Here is a 23,047-nt window from a genome sequence, read left to right as displayed (position 1 = left end):
AGAAATGGTTGCCTACAAGTGGATGGAAATTAATGAAAAATACTTTGCTCATTCATTATTTATAAGGTTCTATTGTGATTTATTTTTTTAATTGGAAGCTTTCAACGTGTATTGGTTATTGCTGATATGTGATAAGGATAACTGAAAAGCTTCCCAGTCCTGTTTGACAAGGATATATTATGAAAGTTAAGATTACATTCATTTGCTAAGAGCTTCTACAGGATCCACAACATGAAATGTTTCTGTAGTTATTCTGAAGAAAATTAGCTTTCATGACATTTGCTTGAATTCAGTAATGTAAAGGCATTTAAAACAGCATTTCCACCTTTTGTGATAGATCATTATTTCGTGAAACAGATTTCAAAATGAGTGAGACAAGAGTAAGACAGGTTAGAAGAGACTTTGCAGACAATTTGCACAGGACTTACTGAAATATGGGAAGTGTTCTTGGACTTGCCATCAGTTTTCAGTCTCCAGTTTAGGTTTTTCACAGCTTGTGTTCAACCCATCTTCTTTCCTAGGTTCTCTTAATACCTTTAGTCACAGGATTGCTGTCACTCAGTGTGGCACATTAGCTCTTCAGGAGCCTTCGTTGTAACCAGTAGAGGGAATAAGAAAGAAGAGCTAAGACCTGTCAGTGACAAATGATTGCTAGATGACTGACAGTTTAAAATGCTAAAGAAAAACACTCACTCTTTAGAAGGGAATGTGACCAGAAGCCAAACTGGAGAAAGGCAAGACACCATAATATAATGTGTCTGTGCACCCTGTGCCCTGTCTTTGGACTGAACCTGTCAGTGAGTTGCCAATAGTGGTGAACTTTCAGATAGGTTAGATGTGTCTTTGAAAGTGTGAGCACTTGTGGAGTTGCATCATTTTTGATTCGTATCTAGGATATTGATTTGAGATTTGAAATTAAAATATTTCCAAATATGTCAGTTTCTTCCTAAGGATCTTTAAACATTTCAGGTGTGTATGGTCCATACCCATTTTCACTTGTTGGCAGCCACTTAGGCATTTTCCAGAATTCTTCTGAGATCTGATGAGTAAATATTCCCCATAGCTGCCAGCTGTCCTGTCAGGCTGTGAGGCATTGGATGAGGAACAACTGTGAGAGCTAAATGTTTCTGTTGTAGGACAACAAGGTTTAATAATACTGGATCCTGAGATAGGCTGCTAAGTGATGCATATCACAGGAAGATTTTCTAGTGTGCTAAGCATCTAACCACTCCCACTGAATTACAGTGGTTAAGCAAGAGGGGCAGGTGACAAAAAGTGGTAAACTCATGTTAGAGGAAGGTCTTCAGGGGGCACAGTGATAATTTCCTGAACAGAGAAGCAAGAGGAATCTGTATTAAAAAAAAAATTGAAAAACTTTTAAAGGAGAAGGAGATGTGGAGTCAGCACCTTATGCAGGGATGTTTCTTCAGGACAAACTAAGACCTAGATGTTGTGTATGCTTTCAGCTATAGGTTATGTCTTTTTTCTGTTGCTTCTAAGTTGAGAATAGCTTTAAGTGTCCTTTAGATGAGAAACCTCAGTGACCCTTAGCTTGTCTGGAGAAGAGTCCATAGTAAGTTTATTAAATGTACTTTAAAATTTACTTTATATTTGTTGGAAAGTGAATACTCATCACTTGCACATGTCTACCTTTGCAGTTTGCATAAAATTCTAACTTTATAAAGGGCTGCAGTGACATAACAAAGTATTAATGGTGTCAAGCTACGGTCAACTATTTAGAGCCTTGAGGTCCTTAATTTTCATTTACAGCCATGTGGTTTGGGCACCGCTGTAAAGTTAGGGCAGATCTGTTAATTTGTCTTTGTTCTGGTGGCCTAGACATAGTTACTTATATTGACATAACCAACTAGACATGTAGGAGTTCATGAATGCATTCATATTCACAAGGTTTTTGTAACTTTGTAGGATACTTCATTATTTCAGAGTGTCTTTACTATTATAAACATAAATTATACTGGTAAACATTTTTATATTGGCTTAACTGAATCACCACTAGGGTTATCTGTACCATTTCAGTCAGACTGACGTACTTGAAGGTGCTACAAGCTTTAGATATAGACAAAGTCTTAGCATCCTTAGGAGCTAGCCAACATTGCCTACATAGAAGGAAACAAAGGAAATCCATCTGTCCCATCTCTTACACCTTGCAAGTGCTTTTGCTCATCCTTAAATATCTCTCAGTAGAAACTATCTTCATGAGGTGTGTATAAGTATACTTATAAAATTGTGGAAATGGAAATTATATAATGAAATAAACTGAAACTAAGAATAGCCTCATCTGGAAATTTTCAGTGTAAGTGGATAACAGTCATACTGGCAAACATAATACTGTTGTGCATTTTGGTAAGTTTGTTTTACTCAGCTGATGTCAGTTGCAGGATTATTTTTGCTTTTATTTAACATGAACATATACTAAACTACCTGATGTGCAGTTTAAAAACATCTATTTTATTAGCTTTGTGAAATGTGACCCAATTAATTAAATGGTAGTGCATCATGTTGTCTGGAGTTACTTAAAGTGGGCTATAAAATTCTGTAATAAAACATGTAGAAGGAAACATTTTAATTCACCTTTAAGAGTAATTCAGTTCTTTGTTGGCAGAAGACTTTAATCTTGGCCATATAAGTAATCTACTCTGTCACAATAAATTAATGATAAGGATTAGTTGTTTATAATTGTTAGGTATAATTTTCAGTCACATATTTCTGGGCCAGTTTTCTCTGGTTTGGTTAGTTTTCATACTTTTCTGTTCCTGTGTGAAAGAACTGCTGCAGATTCAAGTTCTAAAATCCCACAGCTCCTGTCATGGTATTGACAAACATTATCTTATGAAACAAGTATATTCTCCCTCATATTTTTCTGCTACATTTTAACCTGAGCAGGGTGGTTTCAATACAATCTCTATATCATGAGAATGGAAAGATCAAGTTAAAAATAATGAAAGCACTGCAGAAAGAAGCCGACATCATATTCTGAATATTGTGCAAAGCACTTTGTTGGTATGCTTATTTGAAGGAGTTCTGCTTTCTCCTGTCATTTTGTTGAACACAAAGAGATTTTGATAGATATCAGCTACATTATACAAACAGTATACTTGAATAATTCAGAATTTCTGAAGAGAACTCAAGGAAATGTCATATAGAAAAGTAGAGCCTGCAGTCCCATCCTTAGCAATGTTGGCCTATGCAAGAGAGCAGAGAGCCATAGTGCTGCCTCCTTGCTTCCTTTAGTTAATATTTGGAGGTGACTTTGTCACTGATCAGCACTTGTGCTTGGGGAACTGAAAAACCAACAGCTGCAGTTGTACTCCTTGCTGGGAGTACAAAAGAGCACAAAGACTGTGTCTCCCTCTCAGCAGCCCTGTAATGATACTGTGAAATGGATAGTATATACTTCCTCTCAAAAAAAATATGGTTTATTTCCCTCATAGACTACTTTCCACAACTGTAACTACTTTAAGATATCAGATAACTTTATGGCTTTTCTTGACTTCAATAAACCTTAGCATGTGCTCTATGAACTGTCTTTTCCCATTTGTAGAGGAGGAGGCATTGATAATGTGGCTTCTATGTACTAAATGCTTTTTTTCCAACACTCCTGAGTTGCTAAGTAAAAAAAAAAAAAAAAGTCTCTGTCTTCAGCTCAGTCTGCCATGGAAGTTTGGTTCTCTGAATAGCTCTAGCAAGCTCCGTTCCTACAAGGGCTAGTTCCTGGTACCCAAGCTAGCTAGTTGTATGTTACCTCATCTACATTGCACTACATTCCAGTTCCCATCATAGGCACATTCTCAGTGTTACTTCATCTGTAAAGGAGGCCATGTAAGAATTTATAAATGTTGAAAAGGAATGGCATTGTATGTCACATGAAGCAATCATAGAATAAGTTTCTCAATAGCGGTACCATAATCAGTTAGACCACAGATTTACTCTCTCTTTTGTGTATGCTTCCCCACCTATTATGTGCTTCTCACATCTAATCTAGTCCCAGTAAGTGCTCCACACAGAAACGTTTGTGGAGCAATTACCTTTTCTTTTTGTTGTTCATCAGAGATATCAGGTTTTAGCCTCTTGCTGTAAAGTTGTGGGTAGATCAACACTAAGGTGCATGTCCTCCCTATTTGGTATAAACAGATACTGTGGACTACCTAGCATCTAATGTGCAAATTGTATGTTGGTATGTATTCTGGTGTTTGTCTCTCTTCTCTCTAGGTTGTGTTTTGATGTTTCAGATCTACAGGTAATAGCTGTCATGCTACAAATACAGATGGAAGTGAGTTGGTTCAGTTTTTAGCAGTAACCATTTTAGCTTTTAGAAGACCACTGGGAAGATTTTATTGTTTCAGACTATTTCACAGAGGATTTTCAACTGGTGACAGAAAGTATAAACTTATATTTACTCTTAAGAATACGTACTGCTGCGTGGATGGGTTTTGTGAAACTGCAGCTGGATACCAGGGGGTTGCACTCCTATTCCAAACTAGTCTTAAGGCCCCACAAGTGGATCATGCTCACGTGAAAGGCAAATGAATTTTCAGAACTGCATACTCCAGCTTTTGATGGAGGTATAGTAAATGCGTAGGTATCTCTGCCAGATTTGCAGCCCAGTCTACTGTTTTGCATAAACAATTTTAATAATAAGAAGTGTAATTTATGTAAGGAAAACTTTTGCCTCCTGTGAGCTCTCAGATTAGTATTAATCAGCCTGGAGATTTTACAAAAATGGAGCTAGCTGCTCCTTTCAGCAGAGCCGAACAGGCACAATCACTTCAAGTGAGAAAGGAGAAAAGGTTAATGTGGAGCTGTTGGGTGAAATACAGTCTTTTCAAATTTGCCATCTAGTTCAAGATCATCAGCTTCCAAAATCAGTGTCACAAATAGGGTCATGAGCTCAGAATTTAAATGTAAATTGGGTTGTGCATGCCCAGACATAGAGGCCTGAAAGGAAATTTTTGGCTCTGCTGAGCCAGCTCATCAAAATAAACTTTTGCCAATGTGACTGTGGTTTATAAGTCTCTGATCAAAACGTAAAAGTTTTAGTGTAAAAGTGATCATTTACTAAGTTCCTGCATTTCTAAGCCATACCAAAACCCCAACAGAAGTAGCAGAAATTAATTTACACCAGATGATACCAGAAGGGTGGGACAAATGTGTTCCAGCTGCAGTGGCCAAGGCAGCTGAACAAATTAAGTTTCTATATCTGTGTTACTCTACTCGATGAGGTACAAGAAAGCCATATATGTGACGATAGCCCCAAAATAGGAGATGAGAGTAAGAGTAAAATTTTAGCTCAAGTGCACATTGACTTTAATTATATAACATAGTATGTTTTGCAGTCAGGGTACTAATGAGTTGTTAATTCCCAGTCAGAACAAGAGATTAGATTCCCAGCATATCTATTAACTAGCCAGTCTACTCCATACTGGCTGGATCCTGCCACTGCAACTCCCCTGGGAAATATTTCACTAAGCAAGATGTCCTAGTTGTTTAAATGAGAGTGGAATGTGTGTTTTAGCCATGTCTGTTCTCCCAGCAAAATGTCCTGTGTGGTGTGAGCCAGTAAGCAAGTGTGTGATCTTTCAGCTGGAGATGTCTGTGCCCAATAACAACAATTTCCTGATTATGTAAATGAGTTCTTAAAAATGCTTCATGCTTCTTTAAAGAATAAGAAATATTTCTTTTAATGATGTTAGCTGTCTGGCATTCTGCTTTAATAATTCACACACTTCAGGCACATTTCTTTTCCTTTTGACATACTGTCAAAAAAGAAGGCAAGATGAGTTAAATAACTGAGAGCATGTGAACTGCCATAAACAATCACTCTTGTTTGTTTCTCTGCAGAAAGAAAGGAAGTCAAGGTGGGAGAGTACAATGCTGTGGCTGACACACTGGAAATAAGCAACAACAGCATAAGGTTCCAAGGTAAGAGAGAAAACTGGAAAGAGGTACAGGAATGACATGGATAGCTGTATGTACTTTGTAAGATTGCAAGCTGTTACAGAACTGTTTCAGGATTTTTAATATCAAAAAGCTATGACACTGTATAAAGAGAAAGAGAAGGGAACTGAGCTGTGCTTAAAAATAAAAAGGAGAACTCTGAACAGAAAAACACAATGTTTTGATATTGTATACTTGTTTTTCATTCCAAAGACCAGGACAATAAAGTCAAATTTATTTGTGTGCATAAATATTCTTTGATATTTCAACAAGCTGCAGATATGTCATTGATCAATAATGTTCTAATTCTATCCCCATTTCCCCAGTTCATCTCACTTGAAGAATGCTCATGTGCTGTGTTTGCACACACAACACTGCAGTAGTTGTTTTTCCTTGGGAGATGTCTCTCAGGCAGTTAAAAAATATTTCAAAATACCAAGGCTAGCTTTAAGCAGCACCACCAAGGTCCACAGCAGGCATATAGCCTGTGTTGCTGTATCTTCTCAGTGTTTTTTGTTCCATGCTGCTTCAAAGTTAACATGGGAACTTCCTCTGCCTTCACAGTAGTTGGAGTGCAGTCATACCCATAGCTTTCTGAGCATATGATCATGGCAGACAGGTGTCAGCTGAAATTAGTTTTAAGGGTCTCTCCTGTTGACTACAGACATATACCTTATTTTTAAAGCTAATAAACATTTAAATCTCAAACTCTGCTATGGTGCAATTCCATAACGCAATGTAAAGTCAGCTTTGTGAGATCTGTGTGGTTTCCCCTGGGAGTGGTGGGTGAGCATCAAGTTTCTGTATCCCATGCTCTACTACAGTGTCCCAATACCCAAGGTTTGCATGAGCATGACTGGAGTTTCACTGCAGTTACCTAACCCATGACAACTTCTGCATCTGCTGGAGCTTTCCATCTTTCCTTTTGGTATCCCTTTCTGCACTTAAAAGAACACATCTACATGCACTTCTCACATCTGTCTGGAGATGATGCTTTAGAAATGAAGAGTGCAGAATCTGTCCCAGTTGCCAAAGTCTGGGACCCATCAGATTATTTTTGCTGCAAGGAGGAGCTGATGATGTAGTTGAATACTGATTCAGTACTATTAATTTCCAGACAATATATACAGGATGAAACAACTAACAGGAGAGAGGTTTTGTTCATAGCTCCATGACTATGGACAGTAGACAATGAGAAAAACTCTCTGTTCAGACTTTTTTCAGCATCAGACTTCTAGTTCTTGTTCTGACCACATCTGGTATTCCTTCCACAGATAGCCTGTCTTATATTTGTCTTAAGATGCATTATGTGACTCACAGTAAACCTCCATTTAGCCACCTTAACTTTTCATTGAGGCAGTGTTTTGCCAATTATCAGGCTTAGCTTAGACACAGCCAGCATAAAGATGAACCAGTGACCAAATTGTATTTGATACAAAAGGGTCAGTACATGGGTGAGCACTGGGGGTAAAAACAAGTCAGTCAGATTATACATAATCGACATCAATCCCACTGACCCCAACAACAACACCACGTGACCAACAATGGGTGGAATAAGTGGTGAAATGCAGTCTCCCATAGAAGGGATGGGAGACCACCACGTCAACAAGCCAGACATATAAGACCAAGGAAGCCACATACTGAATCTCTACATAGCCCACACTTACAAAGGCCAGACCTGACTGGAGCCCAGTCCAGAGAGGCAGGAGGTCCTTCCCCAACAAGAAACTCTGCAAAGCACATCCACCTCACAGACAGACACTGCCCCTGCCTGCAAGTGGTCCCAGCTTTTATCCCTGGGTGGGACACCTGACCCTTGTTTACTCAATGCAGACACCTGGGGCTCATTTACCCAATGGCTCTGTCTGCAAGGCTGCTGCACCCTGGAGGGAAGCTTAAAGGCAAACTCACCCCCCCTTTGTGAAGGGCTGTGGGAATCACCCATACATCAACCTTAATTTGGGGCTTGGAGTTGAAACCCCAGCATTTCAGGCAGTCATGTATTTGATGTGGAGAACAGTGTTGTTACATCTTCCAGGCAATATAAAAAAAACTTTGTAACTTTAATTATTGAAATGAAGAGGAGTAAATATAGCCCTGTTTAAGCCATTGTATAAAATTGTACTCAAGAGATACCATAATTCATGATATTAGAAGCAATTGAATTGAATGACCAGTGTACAAATAAGAAAATATATCTTATAGAATCATTGGTTGTTTATATTTAATAAATACATCATACTAAAATCAATAATCATTAATATACTTTGTATATTTTAGATACATCAGGGTGAGTTTTTTTTTCATCGATATTAGGTCTTTTAATTCAGACATGTACTTTATTGTATTTTTGGCTTGTTACTTGTTGCCTAATTTTGTGAAGTGTACTGTAAACACATGCTCTGAGGTGGGAAAGAGAAACGGGGAAAATCTTGAGTACTTTTCTCCAGTATCAAATCATCAAATGGTTCCTTGACTGCCACTTTATTGTGATCACCTAAAAGGAAATTTTTTTTCAGAAATTTTGGGCATAAAGACCAAAGGATAGCAAGTTTCCATGGTCTGAATTGTTCAGCCTAGCTGATAGAGATAAAGCTATTTTATTGTATAAATCCTTGAATATTCTTCTAGGTGCAAAACAGAAGAGTGGGCATGAAATTTAGCTATGGCAGCTGCTAGTTATTTACTTACAGCTCTGTGATCAGCAGATCCACAGAGATCTGCCTGTGGAGCCATTTTGTGAAATGAAGCTGCTCAGCCTGGTGTGGTTGTCCTTGCTGCCCCACTGAGATCTGATGTGAAAGGACAGGCTCAGGCACTGCAAGGCACACAAATCCCTTTCTGAAGGAAGACAGTGATGCAAAAGGCCTTTTGCCAATCTTCTGCATGAAGAAAAAAGTTAGTAAGCAGGTAAAATGCAGTGTGAGAAGTAGGGGATTCAGAGCTTTATTCCAGTTGTCGGAAAGTAATTCTTCTCATTAAACGGAGAAGCCTTTAATTAGTGGGAGCTGACTGTCAATCAAGTAAATGGCTTTAAATAGTTTTTCAGTTCAGACATTCAAGTCCACATCTGCAGGGGTTTGCAAAGTGGGTCTGTCCCTATAAAACCTTTGCTATCTATTTTTCCATATTGTTCCATTCTGTAGAGTCCTGAGGGCACCAACAGCCCTGCCTTTCCTGCCCCCTAGGGCTTCCCCCACCCTGCACACAGCCCAGGACTCCAGTGGTGCCACACCAAGGCTGGTCTCCAGCTGTGGTAGGTATCTACACAGGCCATTTGAATTTGCCCCAGTCATAATGACAGTATGCAGAGAAACAATGCTGTTTTCTACTCGTTGCTTTGTCACTTGTTTCAGGAAAGCAAAACCTCATGGTAAAAATTACAGTCATAGTATGCATTTTAGTGTTTGTTTACACTTTAAAATGAGGATAGTTAGCATTTATTTTACGGGGTTCTGCATTAGAGTTTACTTGTGGTTTTTCTTCCAAAGAAGATGTTTACCTGCTCCAGAAATACAAACTTTCTTGTCAATCAATGTGACTAACATACGTCTGTCAAAGTCAATGATTTCATCAGCTACTGCTTTGGTTCACAGTTACTAAATATGCTAAATCGAGGTATAGTACTAAGGACAGGCTAATTTTCTTACAGAAATTTTACATCTGACTGAGATTTAGCCTTTTTTTCTTCTTGTAATTCTAGGACTTGAGCCTCCAAAAGACAAAACAATTATACAAGAGGAGCTACGCAAGATCTCCCTGCCTCTCTACAGTATCCTTTCTGCCCTCACCATCCTAGGAATGATAATGGCCAGTGCTTTCTTGTTCTTCAACATCAAAAACAGAAATCAGAAGTAAGACACTCATGTTACTTCTATCACTACTTTTTTCATATTTAAATTCCATGTTTGTAGAGTCTATCTCATATATATATATAAAAGGAAAATGTTAAAAATGGAAATATGATTTTTTAGAACTATTTAATTGAAATCACTGTGTAATATATTTACATTGAAACAGATTGTCTATCTGTTAAGACAGGTTCGTTTATACTGTCTGGGAAGTGTAATTTTTTTAATTTATGTTTGACTGTCTGCTATTAACATTAACCCTAGCTAATTAATCCATCAGTATAATGGGAGATCTTTTTACTAAACGTTTGAAAACCTGAAACAATGCTAGACTTTATAAAACAGCAAATAGTGTGCATGCCTATAGATTTAATGGAGTTCTACAAGAAGGGCTATCCCTTTGCCTGGTTACAAAAAGTTCTTCTTTGTTGCTCTAATAGCTTAGCAGTTATATTTTCCTCTTTAATGCACTATTGCTTTTTGTCCATAGACTAATAAAGATGTCCAGTCCCTACATGAACAACCTTATTATCCTTGGAGGGATGCTTTCTTATGCATCTATTTTTCTTTTTGGTCTTGATGGATCCTTTGTCTCCGAAAAGACATTTGAGACACTCTGCACAGTAAGTAATTCCAAATATTCTAGTTGAAGATAGTCTTGCAGGAAGCTCTGTAAGAAATGCAAACAGTAGAGTTCAGTAGTTGGATGTCTCTTTGCATTTTGTCACTGATTCTCTTAGTTCTTTCCTGGGATATTTTCTGAGACCAAATTCTGAAACATGCACAAATCAATATTATTAGTAGTAGTATTAGTAGTGAAAGCTTCAGATGCATTGGGATTTGGCCCTCAGACTAAAAGAGTAGATGTACTTTCTTGTTTTGCAGTTATATATATGAAGATGATTTATTAAAGGTTGTGTTCATAGCATGACAGCTAATAATATCTGTGAAGCTGCTGTGTTTTCTTTATAGATTCCATATTCTTTTAGACTTCATGACTGCTGTTTGTCCAGGTCTTTTACTCAGTCTTTTTTATTGAATCTCCAAAGACTTCTCCTACTACTTCCAGGCTACACTATAAACTCACACAAGCCTAGGTCCACGTGGAATATATTCTAGTTGAATCAAAACAAGCAGCTCTGAAACCAAATTAAATATGTCCACCTAGAAGGTTGTAATGTCTTAATTGCTCACTGTAATATGCAATCTGACTTACAGAGGCCATTTCAAAGAAAGGGGAAGAATGTCACTTCACAAGGGTATTCCTTCCAAAACCAATAAAACCCAGCATTTTAATTTATCAAATATTTTGTCCTCAAAAAATCCTAATACAATGCTTGGCCCATTGTCTAAGAATATCAGACTTACTCAGGAGTTATCCTCCCTATGTTTTTGATCCTTCTTCAAGTCTCTAGAAAGTTGCAGTTCACAGCACCTTTTTTTAGCAGTCTGAATTTCTGATATCATCATTGAAGAGAGAAAAACTCTACTTCCAGATAATAATTCAAAGCATGAAAGTTGGATGCCTAAACCTAGTTAGTGCAGATACATCCCAATATTTCAACTGAAATCCTCCATAATGACTAGAACCATTATAGAAGTGAAAGATCATGTGACTTGTTCAGTTATACCATTTCAAAACACTGCAGACTCTTTAGTACATGCCAAGATGCACTAGAACGTATAGGTGAACTTACAGGATTTTCTGTGCAAAGTCTTAGCTTCCTTAGTTGGACCTGGACACAGCTGTATTTTAGACACCTAAATGTTAGCAGCAAAAGAAAGGAGAAGAGGAGAATATTCAGTCTTCCTACAGTTAGTGTGCAAATTCTCTATACAGTTAGTAGAAAGATGTGCCTCAAAAACTTCAAAAGGACAATCCTGTCCACCTCTACCAAACTAGTATATAACTCTCTGAATACATAGGGGCCAATAGGTAGTGGAAGATACCAGCATCCATTTTTTATCCAACATTTATGCCTTTTTTTGTGAAACAGCTTCTAATGGAGCAGAAGTGTCATTAGGAAGCCAGTTGTTGATGTCAATCCCCATTCTTTTCTCACCCTCCATTTCAGAAGAATCTAGTGGCAGGAGGTTCAAATTTTAGGTCCTGATGTCTGCTCAGCCTTGAGGCATTTGTATTCAGAGCTCCTGACTTCACTGCCAGACTGTAGGCTGTTGTATGACTAGGCTACAACCCTCCTCTTGAAGCAGCAGAGCACTGCTGAACAGAAGGAAAGAAAGTGGGAACCAGAGGTACTTATCAGCATGGAGCTGTTCTAAGGAACAGGTTTCTATCCAGATTTAGCTATATAAAACTAAATTTAAGTCCTCCTTTAAATGTGAAAGAACTCAGTCTTAGGTCTGAAAAATGAACCAACATCCAAAATACCATGCCTCTGAGCTAGAATATTTCTCCTATCTGATTTTTTCTCTAATTTGTTTCTCAAAATGTAATCAGTACTTGCATATTTCAAATGCAACAAAATTTAAGTGAGGGCTGCTGCTTTGTTCTGTCTTACCTTACATATCTCTTCTTTTTATTTCTGTTTGTACCTGTGACATTATGTTAAGTCTCTTTGTCTGTCTACTTGGCTTAACTGACCAATAAAAGAAAGGGGTGAGGGAGAATACCATCTTCTTAAAGCCAAACTTTGATTAAGAAGTGTATCCACATACCTTAAATGGAGATTATTTTTTTTTTTTAACATAGTTAAATGTTATATCAACAGAGCAGAATCTCTGAGATTTCTCCCCAGTTTTGATTTCCAGGTTTTCAGTCCAGTACAGAAGCATTGCTGATTGTACTTTCCTATGCATGTCTACTGATTTGACCTTAAGAACCCCAGCTCTGACAGCAATTAGTATAACACTCATAGATCCAGGAAACCCTTCAGAAGCAGCCTATGAGGTTTGGTTTTTTTCTAAAACCCTGCACATTAAAACAATTCTCATAAAATTTCCTCCTTCAAATATAATTTTTTCAATGGTACAGCTTATACTTCTCTTAGAATTACATGGCTACTGTGACTGTGGCAATGCACTTTCCTTGTATCTAGAAAACTCTAGATTAATGCTGGGGAATTCATAAACATGGGAGACAAGCCTACTTTTGTGTTCAGTAACTCTTCTGTCCCTCCTTTCTCCCCAAAACATACACTAAGGGTTGGATACAGCATGTGCATTTGGCTTCATGTTATGAACATCCATATTTGCACGTAGGCAATATACTTAATGGTTTCATTAAGGACTACTTACAGATACCGGTTCTTATAGGATCAGACCAGTACAAATTTCTCTTGATCATCCATTTCCCTGAAAATGCATGATTTTGATTACCCATTCTAGCCATATTAGAGATTAGTTTAAAATTCCCATTTTGTTCAGGACTGAGGCTTAGTCTTTAAAAGAAACAGCTACAATGGAAAGTGATCATGAAAAGTCATTGAGCCAAAAACATCTGGGTATAACAATTACATCTCAGGCACAGAGAAGAGCCATGTCAATGAAGGGAGAGATTTTTTTGGTAGGGAAATAAAAATTTTTATTCAGCTTTCTTAAGCATATGCAAAACTAAAAAGCTGTGGTTAGTGTTATCCCTTCTCTAAGCCAAGTAATCACCCTCTTTGTATTCAACATTTCAAAAGTGATTAGATCTGATGACCAGAGTAGCAGTATATACACAACAGCAAGTTTATTTAATTAGATATGTTATACATGGTCTCTGTTTAATTTTCTAATATTATTTTAACAACACTTATAGGATGTCCTTAAATACTCCTGAGTCTACCCAGGAAAAATGTTTTCCAAATTGTAGGTATTACATTCCAAATCCATTGTGTGGGCTTCCTCTATAGCACAATGTTTGTAGCATTGTTTGAAGGGTGAAGTGCTTTGCAATCTCTGGTCTTTTTGACTTCTCTACAACCTACATCTGCATATGGCATATGTTTTATGTTGTACTATTCCAAGGACACTGAAACATGATCCAAAATTACACCAGTAGCTCCTTAAAATTTCAAAGCATTTCTGTGATAAGTTGTACTACCATTTTCCACACTGTGAGGGACTGGTTGTAGGAGGATGTGGTATATAAGTCAATGTGCTGAAACACAGAACCAAGTGTTAAATGTATTCTAGAGTCAGCAAAGCACTTTAAACATATGGTCAAATAATTTGCTGAATAGGGGTATTATGTAAGTCTTTGAAATTATATAGTGTTCACTCTGTGCTAGAGTGGGTAATTGGTTCCCAGACTAACTAGTTTTTACCTTGGTGTGCCCATTTTCTATGGTAAAGTAATCAAGTATATTTAAATGCATAATATTTGTCATCTTATGCTAAGAATTCATAACACCAAATTTAGTATTATTTAGTTCCATGTCAGAACTGGAGATTAGATGTCATACTGTAAAACTCCAACTACCTGGAATTAAAGCTATCCAAAGCAGTGACTTCTGAGAAGGTGGTCAGTGTATTACACAACCGTTAGACCATGTCTTCCTTAATAGCAACTTTATTGGTTGTGCAGATAAAGGAAAAGCAATACAATGTTTCATTAAATGCATATGTTTTTCAAAGTAGAAAGTGCTTCAGATATGAAGGAGAGAGAGAGAGAATGAGAATGATCTATCTTTGTTTTTAATCTCAGAATTACCATGGTATCACAGCAGAAAAAGAAGTTAGAAGTAAGGGTGTGAAACGAGATGTGATGCCAACTGGAAAAATGCAAGCAAGTGGAAAAATAATTGAAAGCATTCATTATATGGAAGAGAGAGACTTGAAATTAGCAATGCCAGTGACATATCCTATGAATAGAGTTTAAGCTGACATACTAAATAGAGATACTTAAAATAGAGAGAATATTAGATATGATCATAACGTTTAGACTTCTGTAATACATTCTACTGAGAATTTCACGCTTTATGTTTAAGAGGAGTAATGCCTTCGCAAGTTGGAACTGCTATAGGATGAAAGGCTACTATAGCTCTAAGGAGGAACATAGTCTCCTCTTCTGTTACTCATCTCCCTCAAGTAGGTAAATAAAATTATGTTCTCTGTATTCTCTATATCCATAATCTCTGGATATAACTGATTAGGCTGAGGCTGAAAAGAAGATTGTTTTAAGTACTCCAGGTTTCAGTACAATGCCCATAGTCTTCACCCAGACAGATCTGGTGTATTAGGTAGTAGGAGACTGAATAGCTCTGCTTCTCCTCAGTCCTGGTAGTCCTGATGTGTAGCAGCACTTTCTCCTAGAAAGTGTGATTGGACTGATAGGGAAGGGGCAAGTGATCTATTTGCAATAGTTCAAGATAGGATGCATGTTATTCTGGAACACTATGTGTTCTGGAGATAGCAATTGTCTTCTAGTCTCCTTTACACTCCAGAGTTCTGCAAAGGTATTACATCAAAGATAAGAGGATCTAAGTCTTGTGATTTAAACAGTCACTAAAATTAAGCATGCTTTATCTTGTTTATATCATTAATTAGCATAATTTATATGAATTGCCAAATCCAGGCAGATATCCTGTGATTCCTGGTGATCTCAGTGAGCCCTGTCAGTGTTTTGCCTTGAATAAAGTAAGCAGAGCACATGAAGGATTTTGCACACCTGTGGTGTTCAATGGTGTCTTCATCCATCCCAGGTTGTACTCAGGCTTTCAGATTTCAGTCAGTTGTTCTCAACCATGATGCAGGCACCTGGAAACAGGCTTTGTACAGAAAGAACGAACCAAACAGTGTGGTGGGGTGGAGAGACAGAAAGAGAGAAGGAAAGAGTAAAGGTACCATGCATAAAGTCCAGCTACCTACTGTAGTGTGTGTGAGACTATCCGGACTTTGTGTTTTTCTCAATCAGACATCCTGAGAACATGTACATGCGTGGCAACAGTAGATGTTATAGACCTTCTCAAAGGCGTACCTTAAAATGTGACCTTTAAATATATCCAGATCTTCAGAAGCACTTGGGATTTTTCACCTAATATTATTCTTAATTATGGATCATGAACACTTGATCGTCTTGTAGCAATGTGAAAGGCAGGTTTTATTCCATTTAACTGATTTTTTTACAGTCTTATGTCTGCCCCACTGAGAGTACAGCTAGTCAAGGTGGAACTTCATGGTCCATATTTGCACCTTTTCTTGGGAAACTCTGAAGCTGCACAAGGTGGGGATTTTAGGATGGTATAAGAGTAGAGAGGCATCCTGAAAACCACATCAAACATAGACCAAGAGATTGCGGTGAGAAGCAGGGAGGAAAAGCCAGGTGTGAGAGGTTGTGGAACTGGTTCTTAGGAATCAGTGGAGGCCAGGGGATGAGGGAGATGCTGGGCAATTTGCTAAAACTCTGAAAGTCATGGAGCTGGCTGAGAACTGCTCTGGAAATCGGGACTTGCTTTTAATGGTAAAGCCAGGAGAGGGAGAAGATGTATGAACCTTCTGTCTATTTATTTATACTTTTTCTTCCCTTGTCACTTCAAGTTTTCTCTGTTTAACCATTTTTGGGGGAACTGACTCAAAGGAAAAGATCTGGGCAGTGCCACCTCAAAGCTGTGGCTGTCGTGGTGTACTGTGGGCAAAAGCCAGTTGGACTAGACCCTGTGCTACCAAACAGCATTTAGCCTGGATATTTGGTTAGTAGTTGATGATGTGCTCCTTATTCATACCCTTTATGCTCTTCAAGCATTGTCATAGGTTCTGGGGCTTTTTTTCTCCCTTTGGACTTTATATTTGCCTAATTATTTTCCTCAAATTTTAAAATTTTACCCAGGAATGAAAAAAGCAGCAGATAGACACTCAGCTCCTACTGAACTGCAAGAGGATTTGGACCTCTAATCCATTTCTTTGTCTCTGGAAACCATAGCCTTTGTTTGTATTTTTAGTCTGGCCTCTTTCATTTTGCATGTATTCTTTAGTTTATTTCCCACTTAATTGTTTAGCTGTTAATTTTAATCTCCCTTTTCTGTATAATCACTTCCATAATTGTCCTCACTGTCTTTCAGTCTGAGACTGATCTCACTCCTATTTAATTCAAGGCAATTCTGTTACTGAGTTTAACATAAGCCTGATCAGCTTCTATTTTAGTAAATGACATTTTCTTGGGGGAAAAAAAAAAAAGTAGAGACAAAAGTTACAAGGCTGAATAGATCCTTGAAACAAAATTATTTAATATGCTGAAGAAAATATACCGCAACCTTGCCAAAGATTTATTAAGGTAATATTTTTAGAACATTTTGCCTCTCCTTCAGTAGGACAACAGCCAGATTTTAAAGCGCCCTTATAGAATGAGGACCAATTGTAATATCTTTTACACTACCCAAAGATTAATTCTGAAAAATGGTCTGAAATGTATTAAGAAATCACTACAGGAGATCTCACAGCATGTGAAGAATGACTGTACTTAATTTATGTGAAAACAGCAGGATTCAATTCTCTAATGTTATTGCCACTTAGGTTTTACAAGAACTGAGCCGGTGCCCCACAAATTCTAAAGAATGAGTTAAAAGTTGTAAACACGTGTCAAAAAAATGTTTGATATAAATGAGAAAAGTGTAATTCAAATGGATGAACTCATTCTTTGGGGCCTGCCTGTGCTCACGTGGGGGATTTTGCCATGGTTAATAGAAGCAGGATCAAGTCCCAGTGTAAACTTGTTGAGATGACACATTTTTGTTCATCATAATTATCCTTTATGTCCCCAGTTTGCCAGGAAAAGTAGAAGGTGCCTAATTTTCAACTCATGAGTAGTCCATAGAAATCAACAGAATTGTCTACTTAAAGATAATTGTGCTCTCCAGGGCTAAACCCACAGCGTGGCTTATTCTCGCATTTGTCACTTTTAAGTGCCTAAGCCTAATACTAAGATGCCACCAAGTTGCTCAGCATTGATGTTCATCCCCAGTCTAACCCTGTGGGCACTGCAGCTTCCACCCTGGTACGTGTGCAAAACTGGCTAATTATTGATATTCCCAAAATGAATCAATATGAGTCTCAGAAACTAAACTGAAGTGTCTGGAGTGTCAAGTCCTATGAAAGAAAGATTTGAAAGGTTTTATTTAAAAGAAACCATTAAAACTAAGGTCTTGAGATGATAAAAATGATGTTTTGATGAATCTTAAATCTGATTCTTCTGCAGGAACATAATCTAGAAGTTTTGTGAACTGCAGAAGAAATTGTTAAAGGACTAAGCTGTTTCACCATCCCGTTCAAATAACTTTGTTATTTTAAAAAAAGAGGTAACCTGGAGAGGTGATAAGAAGTTTGTAGCTTTTTATGCAACACATGGAAGTTCTTTGTGTTGATATTTCGTTTTATTTATTCTTAATTCTGAATGTTTAGTCCCATCTTCTTGTTGTTTGCTTGATATTGGCAAACTGGATTAGTATGTCAAATTTAAAGCTGCAGCACACACACACAAAAACGAGAATGTGTAGCACATTCAGTTCAAAAGGATGGTGTGTTTTTTTTCTTTCAACTTAACAGAGGAATAAAACGCATCACTTTTTTTATCAACTGCATTTGAAACTTTTATTATTGCTTTCATGAGCTCAATTCCCAGGCATTCCTTGTCAGTTCATGACAGTTTTGTCTTCTGAATGTATAGGCAGTGGTAGTCAAATGTGGGAAAATGGAACTTCTTTAAAAGTGGAACTTTTTTACCTTTCATCAATTCAGTCCATTTTCCAAGATAACCTTATTTTTATAATTTTATATATAAATGTATTGGTATTAAAATAATTTTAAATAAATGCAAATAATATTGTTGTTTATCTGAAAGGTACCTAAAATAGTGTGTTTATTTATAAGCTTCATTCTTAGAGTGTATAAACAAGCAGAGACTTTTACTTCTTTGTTCAGGATGTTTCTGATGCTTTCACTACTTACTAATTTCCCCTCATTAACTCATTGTTTACAATTAGATAGCTTCTTTTATTAATAATGAGTTGTACTATCAAATAGCTTTGTAGGTCTCTTACATATGTATATAAATAGTAAGTGCTTCACCATTCTCATAACAAGATATCAGGAAAGGTGCAGATAGATTTTGTAAAGATATCAAGTAGCAGCATTCAGAACGTAGGCTAGCTGCCTAAAGCTCAAGGTTGAAAGAAAATATGATTCAAATGGAAGTAACTTTATATAAGGCTGTTAAGCTATCAGTGCTTATTATATGATGGAAAAGTAGCCTTGCTTAAAAAATAAAAGATCTTTATCACCTTATGGATACGTTTAAAATAGAGGCTTTTTGTTGCAAAGGGAAATGGAAAAGAAATGCTTGTACAAGATGTAAGAAGCATCATGTTCATAAATGCAGTAACTCTTTAGCTGAACCTTACAACACGTGTTTAAACAACTTACAACATTTGTTTAAACATTAATGTTTCACAAAGGTGGATTTTTGTTTTTGTTATCTAAACATCATATCTGTTTCAAGTCTGGAATAAGACCCAGAATGGTCTGTTTCTTTGTGGAGATGCTTTCAGTGTTTGGTGGTTGCCAAGTGTGTTGTCCATTAAATAAATGATTTCTAGCTTTTTCAGTTATCACAAGTAATGCAGCTGTAAGAGCTTCTATCAAGTAATTTATAAAAAGCACAAATTCCAGTCATGGGTGCATACACAGTATTTTCAAAAATAGACCCTAAACCAAAATAGTGTAGGAAGTATAAAGAAAAGAGAACTAAGAAACGGCATTTTGGCATCTGCATAGACATACTTCATTGTTGTATACCAAACAGTATTATCTCCTTTGACACTTGCAAGTTATCTTTGAATGATAGAAAAAAAAAAAAAATGTAGGAGATATTCAATTAGTGAAAACATCTTATTAAAAAAAAAAAAAAGGAAGTAACCAAGAAATATAAGCAGATAATTGAAGGTGTATCCTAAAATTCAGTGAAGGCGTGAGGAATTTTGTAATGATCTAACATTTTAAGAAAAAGATAAACAGTAGCTATTTTTGTAAATTATCCTTCTATAGGAAAATGGGAATGTTTTCAGGTTTTGTGTCTAGTTTGAAGTAGGGATTTGAATGCAAGTTTTCCATCTTCAAAAGAGGGGCTTTTCCTGCTCAGTTGGTGGGTACTGGGGGGAAGTTGATCTTACTCAGCTTCTTTTGTCAAAATGCATAATTAAAAATTTCACAGTTGTGTAAAATCCTGGTCATGCTCTCCAATTATTGGTGTTATTTTTATCATGTTCTTTCAAATGAGTGGGATTTGGAGGTAAAATACATTTAAGAATATAAATGGGCAGATATATGAATTTCAGAGGCTTTTGCTGTTTTCTAAATTTTTCATTTTTTTGGCTTCTTTAATGAATTATAGCAGAGAGATTCAAGGTCATTCTCTTCAAAATTTAAAATTTATTTTCATCTGAAACTTGCCACCTCATTCTTAGCAACAGAGATCTCATTTTGACAAAATCTCCTGGTATGTTGAAGCTAGAATGTTTCCAATATAGCCAATAGTTATATTATCCTAATTTGCACAATCCAGATCAGGAATACATAAAACTTTTTGAACCAAGCATGCTAGAAATAACATTTTTCTGAATATCGGGTTAGAAACATATTATGAACATAATTGAATTTATTACTATTCCCAAGAGGCAATTACTGTTTCAGTGAGAACAAAACAGTCTTATTAGAGACATGAAAATACCATGTATCTGTTTGCCAAATATATCACTAAACTGTACACAAAGGAGCTGAATACTTATTAATAGCAGCAAAAAGACTGAATGTTCAGTTTGGTTATCACAGCTCAATTGAAGTCAAAAAAAGATGTAACTGGCTAATATGAACATATTGATATGAAATTTATTTTTTAAATCACTCAGAACTGACCTAACTGTGGTTTTACTGAAGTTATTAGCATAATGTATAATGGTTAACAAGCAAAGACTTAAAAAAAATATTTAAGCTAAAAATAATACTTTACTGACCTAAATATATATTCCTATCTTTTTGGTTACAGGTTTCTTTTTCAATGCTGTATTCAATAATGTCACAAAGTGGCAAAGCTCATGTGGTTTGAATCTATTCACAGTTAGTTTACTGGTTTTATTGATAGCAAGTTTAACCAGCAAGTATCAGCAATGCAACAGATAAATCACAACATTAGACACTAATATAATGTTAATATATACATGTGAATATCTAAATGGTCTTCTATACATAATTGCAACATTTTCTAATAAACACACACGCCGAGTTACATGCAGCCACCTCCCGCTCACAGGATGCATGGGTTACCAGTACACCCTTTCTTCTGGAGGTGCAGGTTCCCCTACACACCTGTCCTGTAGATGTGTACCTTTGTGTGTACTTCTGCAACCTGGTAATGCCTACACCCATAAGACAACACCCCCCAAGTTCACGCTCGCACACTCGAGGTGTGTGTCCCTGCATAATGCACAGTTATCGCTTTGGCGCACATGCCCCCTCGGACAGTTTTGGGTGTCCATTTGTATACATTCTTCATTGCCAAGATGCAAGGCACCAGTTCTGTGTGTATTTTTCTCTCATTATTGATCATATGTATCTTATCTATTTATTTTAAGGAACTGTGATCATTTCATGTCCCATTGCTTTATCAATATTTTTTGAATGAGTCATATCTCTTATTTTCTTTTCTGCCTTGATACCCAGCCATTAGTGCTTACTAAAAATTAGAAAATCTGGGGGGAAAAATAATTTTTTGAATGCAAAAATGAAAATTCTGAAGATATTTGGAAAGGAAAAAAACAGATAACATGCATTTAGAAGGGAAACATTTGTTTATTCCTAATATTTATCTTAGATCCCAAGTTTTGCATCTTACTTCAACACCTAGTTTCTCATCAATATGCATGTGATAAAGATACAAATTAGAAATCCCAAACTCTCCAGAAGTCAGATGTGAAACGAGGATGGTTTCCAGTGAAAACCGTTGGCTTTTGGTCATCTGAAGATTTTTTTCAAAATCTTTTCTCAGAATGTCCTGGTTTCCATAAATCAGATTGGTTTTATATCAAGAAACATCGCTGCTGGCCAAAGATGCATGGTCAACATGGCTGAAAGAAGGCTGCCTTTCCCTTTTTCTAGCTTTGCCTTCCCTGTCTTTAGCCACTGTCTCTCCCTCAGTTTTGCATCTCCAATGTGCAGTGCATTTTATTTTTATTTCTTTTTTCATTTTTGTGCAGTCTCCCTTTTTGGCAGCTGGCCCATGTGAAGTCTCTAGAGGGAGGAGGAGATCATTCCTTTTCCTTGTGATTTCTCAGGCTCTCAGATACACCTGTAGGCTTCCACCTCCCTGCTGTGCCTCCCATGTGGTCTTCCACCTGCTATGCTCTGTAGTCCCTAGTCCATCTTTCGGGAAGAAAATAGTTTGTTCAGGACAGAAAAGCTTTCAAACAGCCAAACCTCCAGGGTAACAAAAAGAGAAACTTCCAAGGAATTAGAGAGGGCTGTACAGAGCTTACTACAACTCTGAAACTCACTGACTTAGCTGAAACCAAGTCTGAAAGTGAGGACCTACCTACAGGGATGCTATGGGCAGGTGGGGAATTGCACAAAAAGCTTTTGTAACTTGTGTTTTGTCCTCTCTTGTCAATCTGAGAGGTTTTTCTATTTTAAAAAAATAAAAGTCATTATAGTTTGTAGTCTAAAGACATTATATCTTTTTTAGTTTAAAAATCTTCTTGTTTTCTCTGATAAGCTCACTATGAGAAAAATGTCTAGGTAGGTCTATGTCAAACCTGTGGTCAGCTCAGGGTCCCATTACTCCATTGTTTTGTGTAAGCTCACCATCTCCTTTTTCTTAGGCCCGTGTTGCAGGTATTATCTTTGATTCAGGTCTTGTCTCTGAGGCCTGCCCACCAAGGCTATGTTCCTATCTTGCCATTTTTTTCCCTGTATGATAATTTACAGTCAGTTTTTCTTACCTTTCCAGAATGCTCAGGGTCTTCATTAAGTGATGTATACCTCACATAATACAATTTCCTCTTATATAGTCTGAATAACATCTATACTTTTCTGTTCATTTCTGTTCAAAATGCTGCTGTTATTATTAGCTCCCTAGGTACTTTTCATATTCTCAATCTCTCGGTTTCCTCCACTACTTCCTTCCTCTGTCTGCAAAGAACACAATAAACATGAAAAAATGCAGAATATTGTCACAGAGTTGTAGTTTTTTATATGGAAGAGATTGTTAATTCAGCATCCAGATTTGTTATACTTGGAGAAGGGATGAAGGGAGG

At 37.0% G+C, this 23,047-nt stretch overlaps 1 protein-coding gene across 4 annotated transcripts in view; it reads left to right on the top strand.

Annotated features, from left to right (window-relative positions):
* The window catches only part of GABBR2 (gamma-aminobutyric acid type B receptor subunit 2), a 483,193-nt gene that overhangs the window by 305,971 nt on the left and 154,175 nt on the right, over positions 1-23,047 (top strand). For all 4 annotated transcript variants that reach the window (XM_074899378.1, XM_074899381.1, XM_074899379.1 and 1 more), the window contains 3 exons: positions 5,860-5,940; positions 9,659-9,809; positions 10,297-10,429. In XM_074899378.1, the coding sequence (XP_074755479.1) occupies positions 5,860-5,940; positions 9,659-9,809; positions 10,297-10,429 (365 nt within the window). The remainder of the gene's footprint in view (positions 1-5,859; positions 5,941-9,658; positions 9,810-10,296; positions 10,430-23,047) is intronic.

The sequence above is a fragment of the Athene noctua genome, chromosome 2 (assembly GCF_965140245.1).
Source record: "Athene noctua chromosome 2, bAthNoc1.hap1.1, whole genome shotgun sequence".
Taxonomy (NCBI): domain Eukaryota; kingdom Metazoa; phylum Chordata; class Aves; order Strigiformes; family Strigidae; genus Athene; species Athene noctua.
The sequence above is the reverse complement of the archived record's forward strand: the minus strand, read 5'-3'. Positions and strand labels throughout refer to the sequence as shown.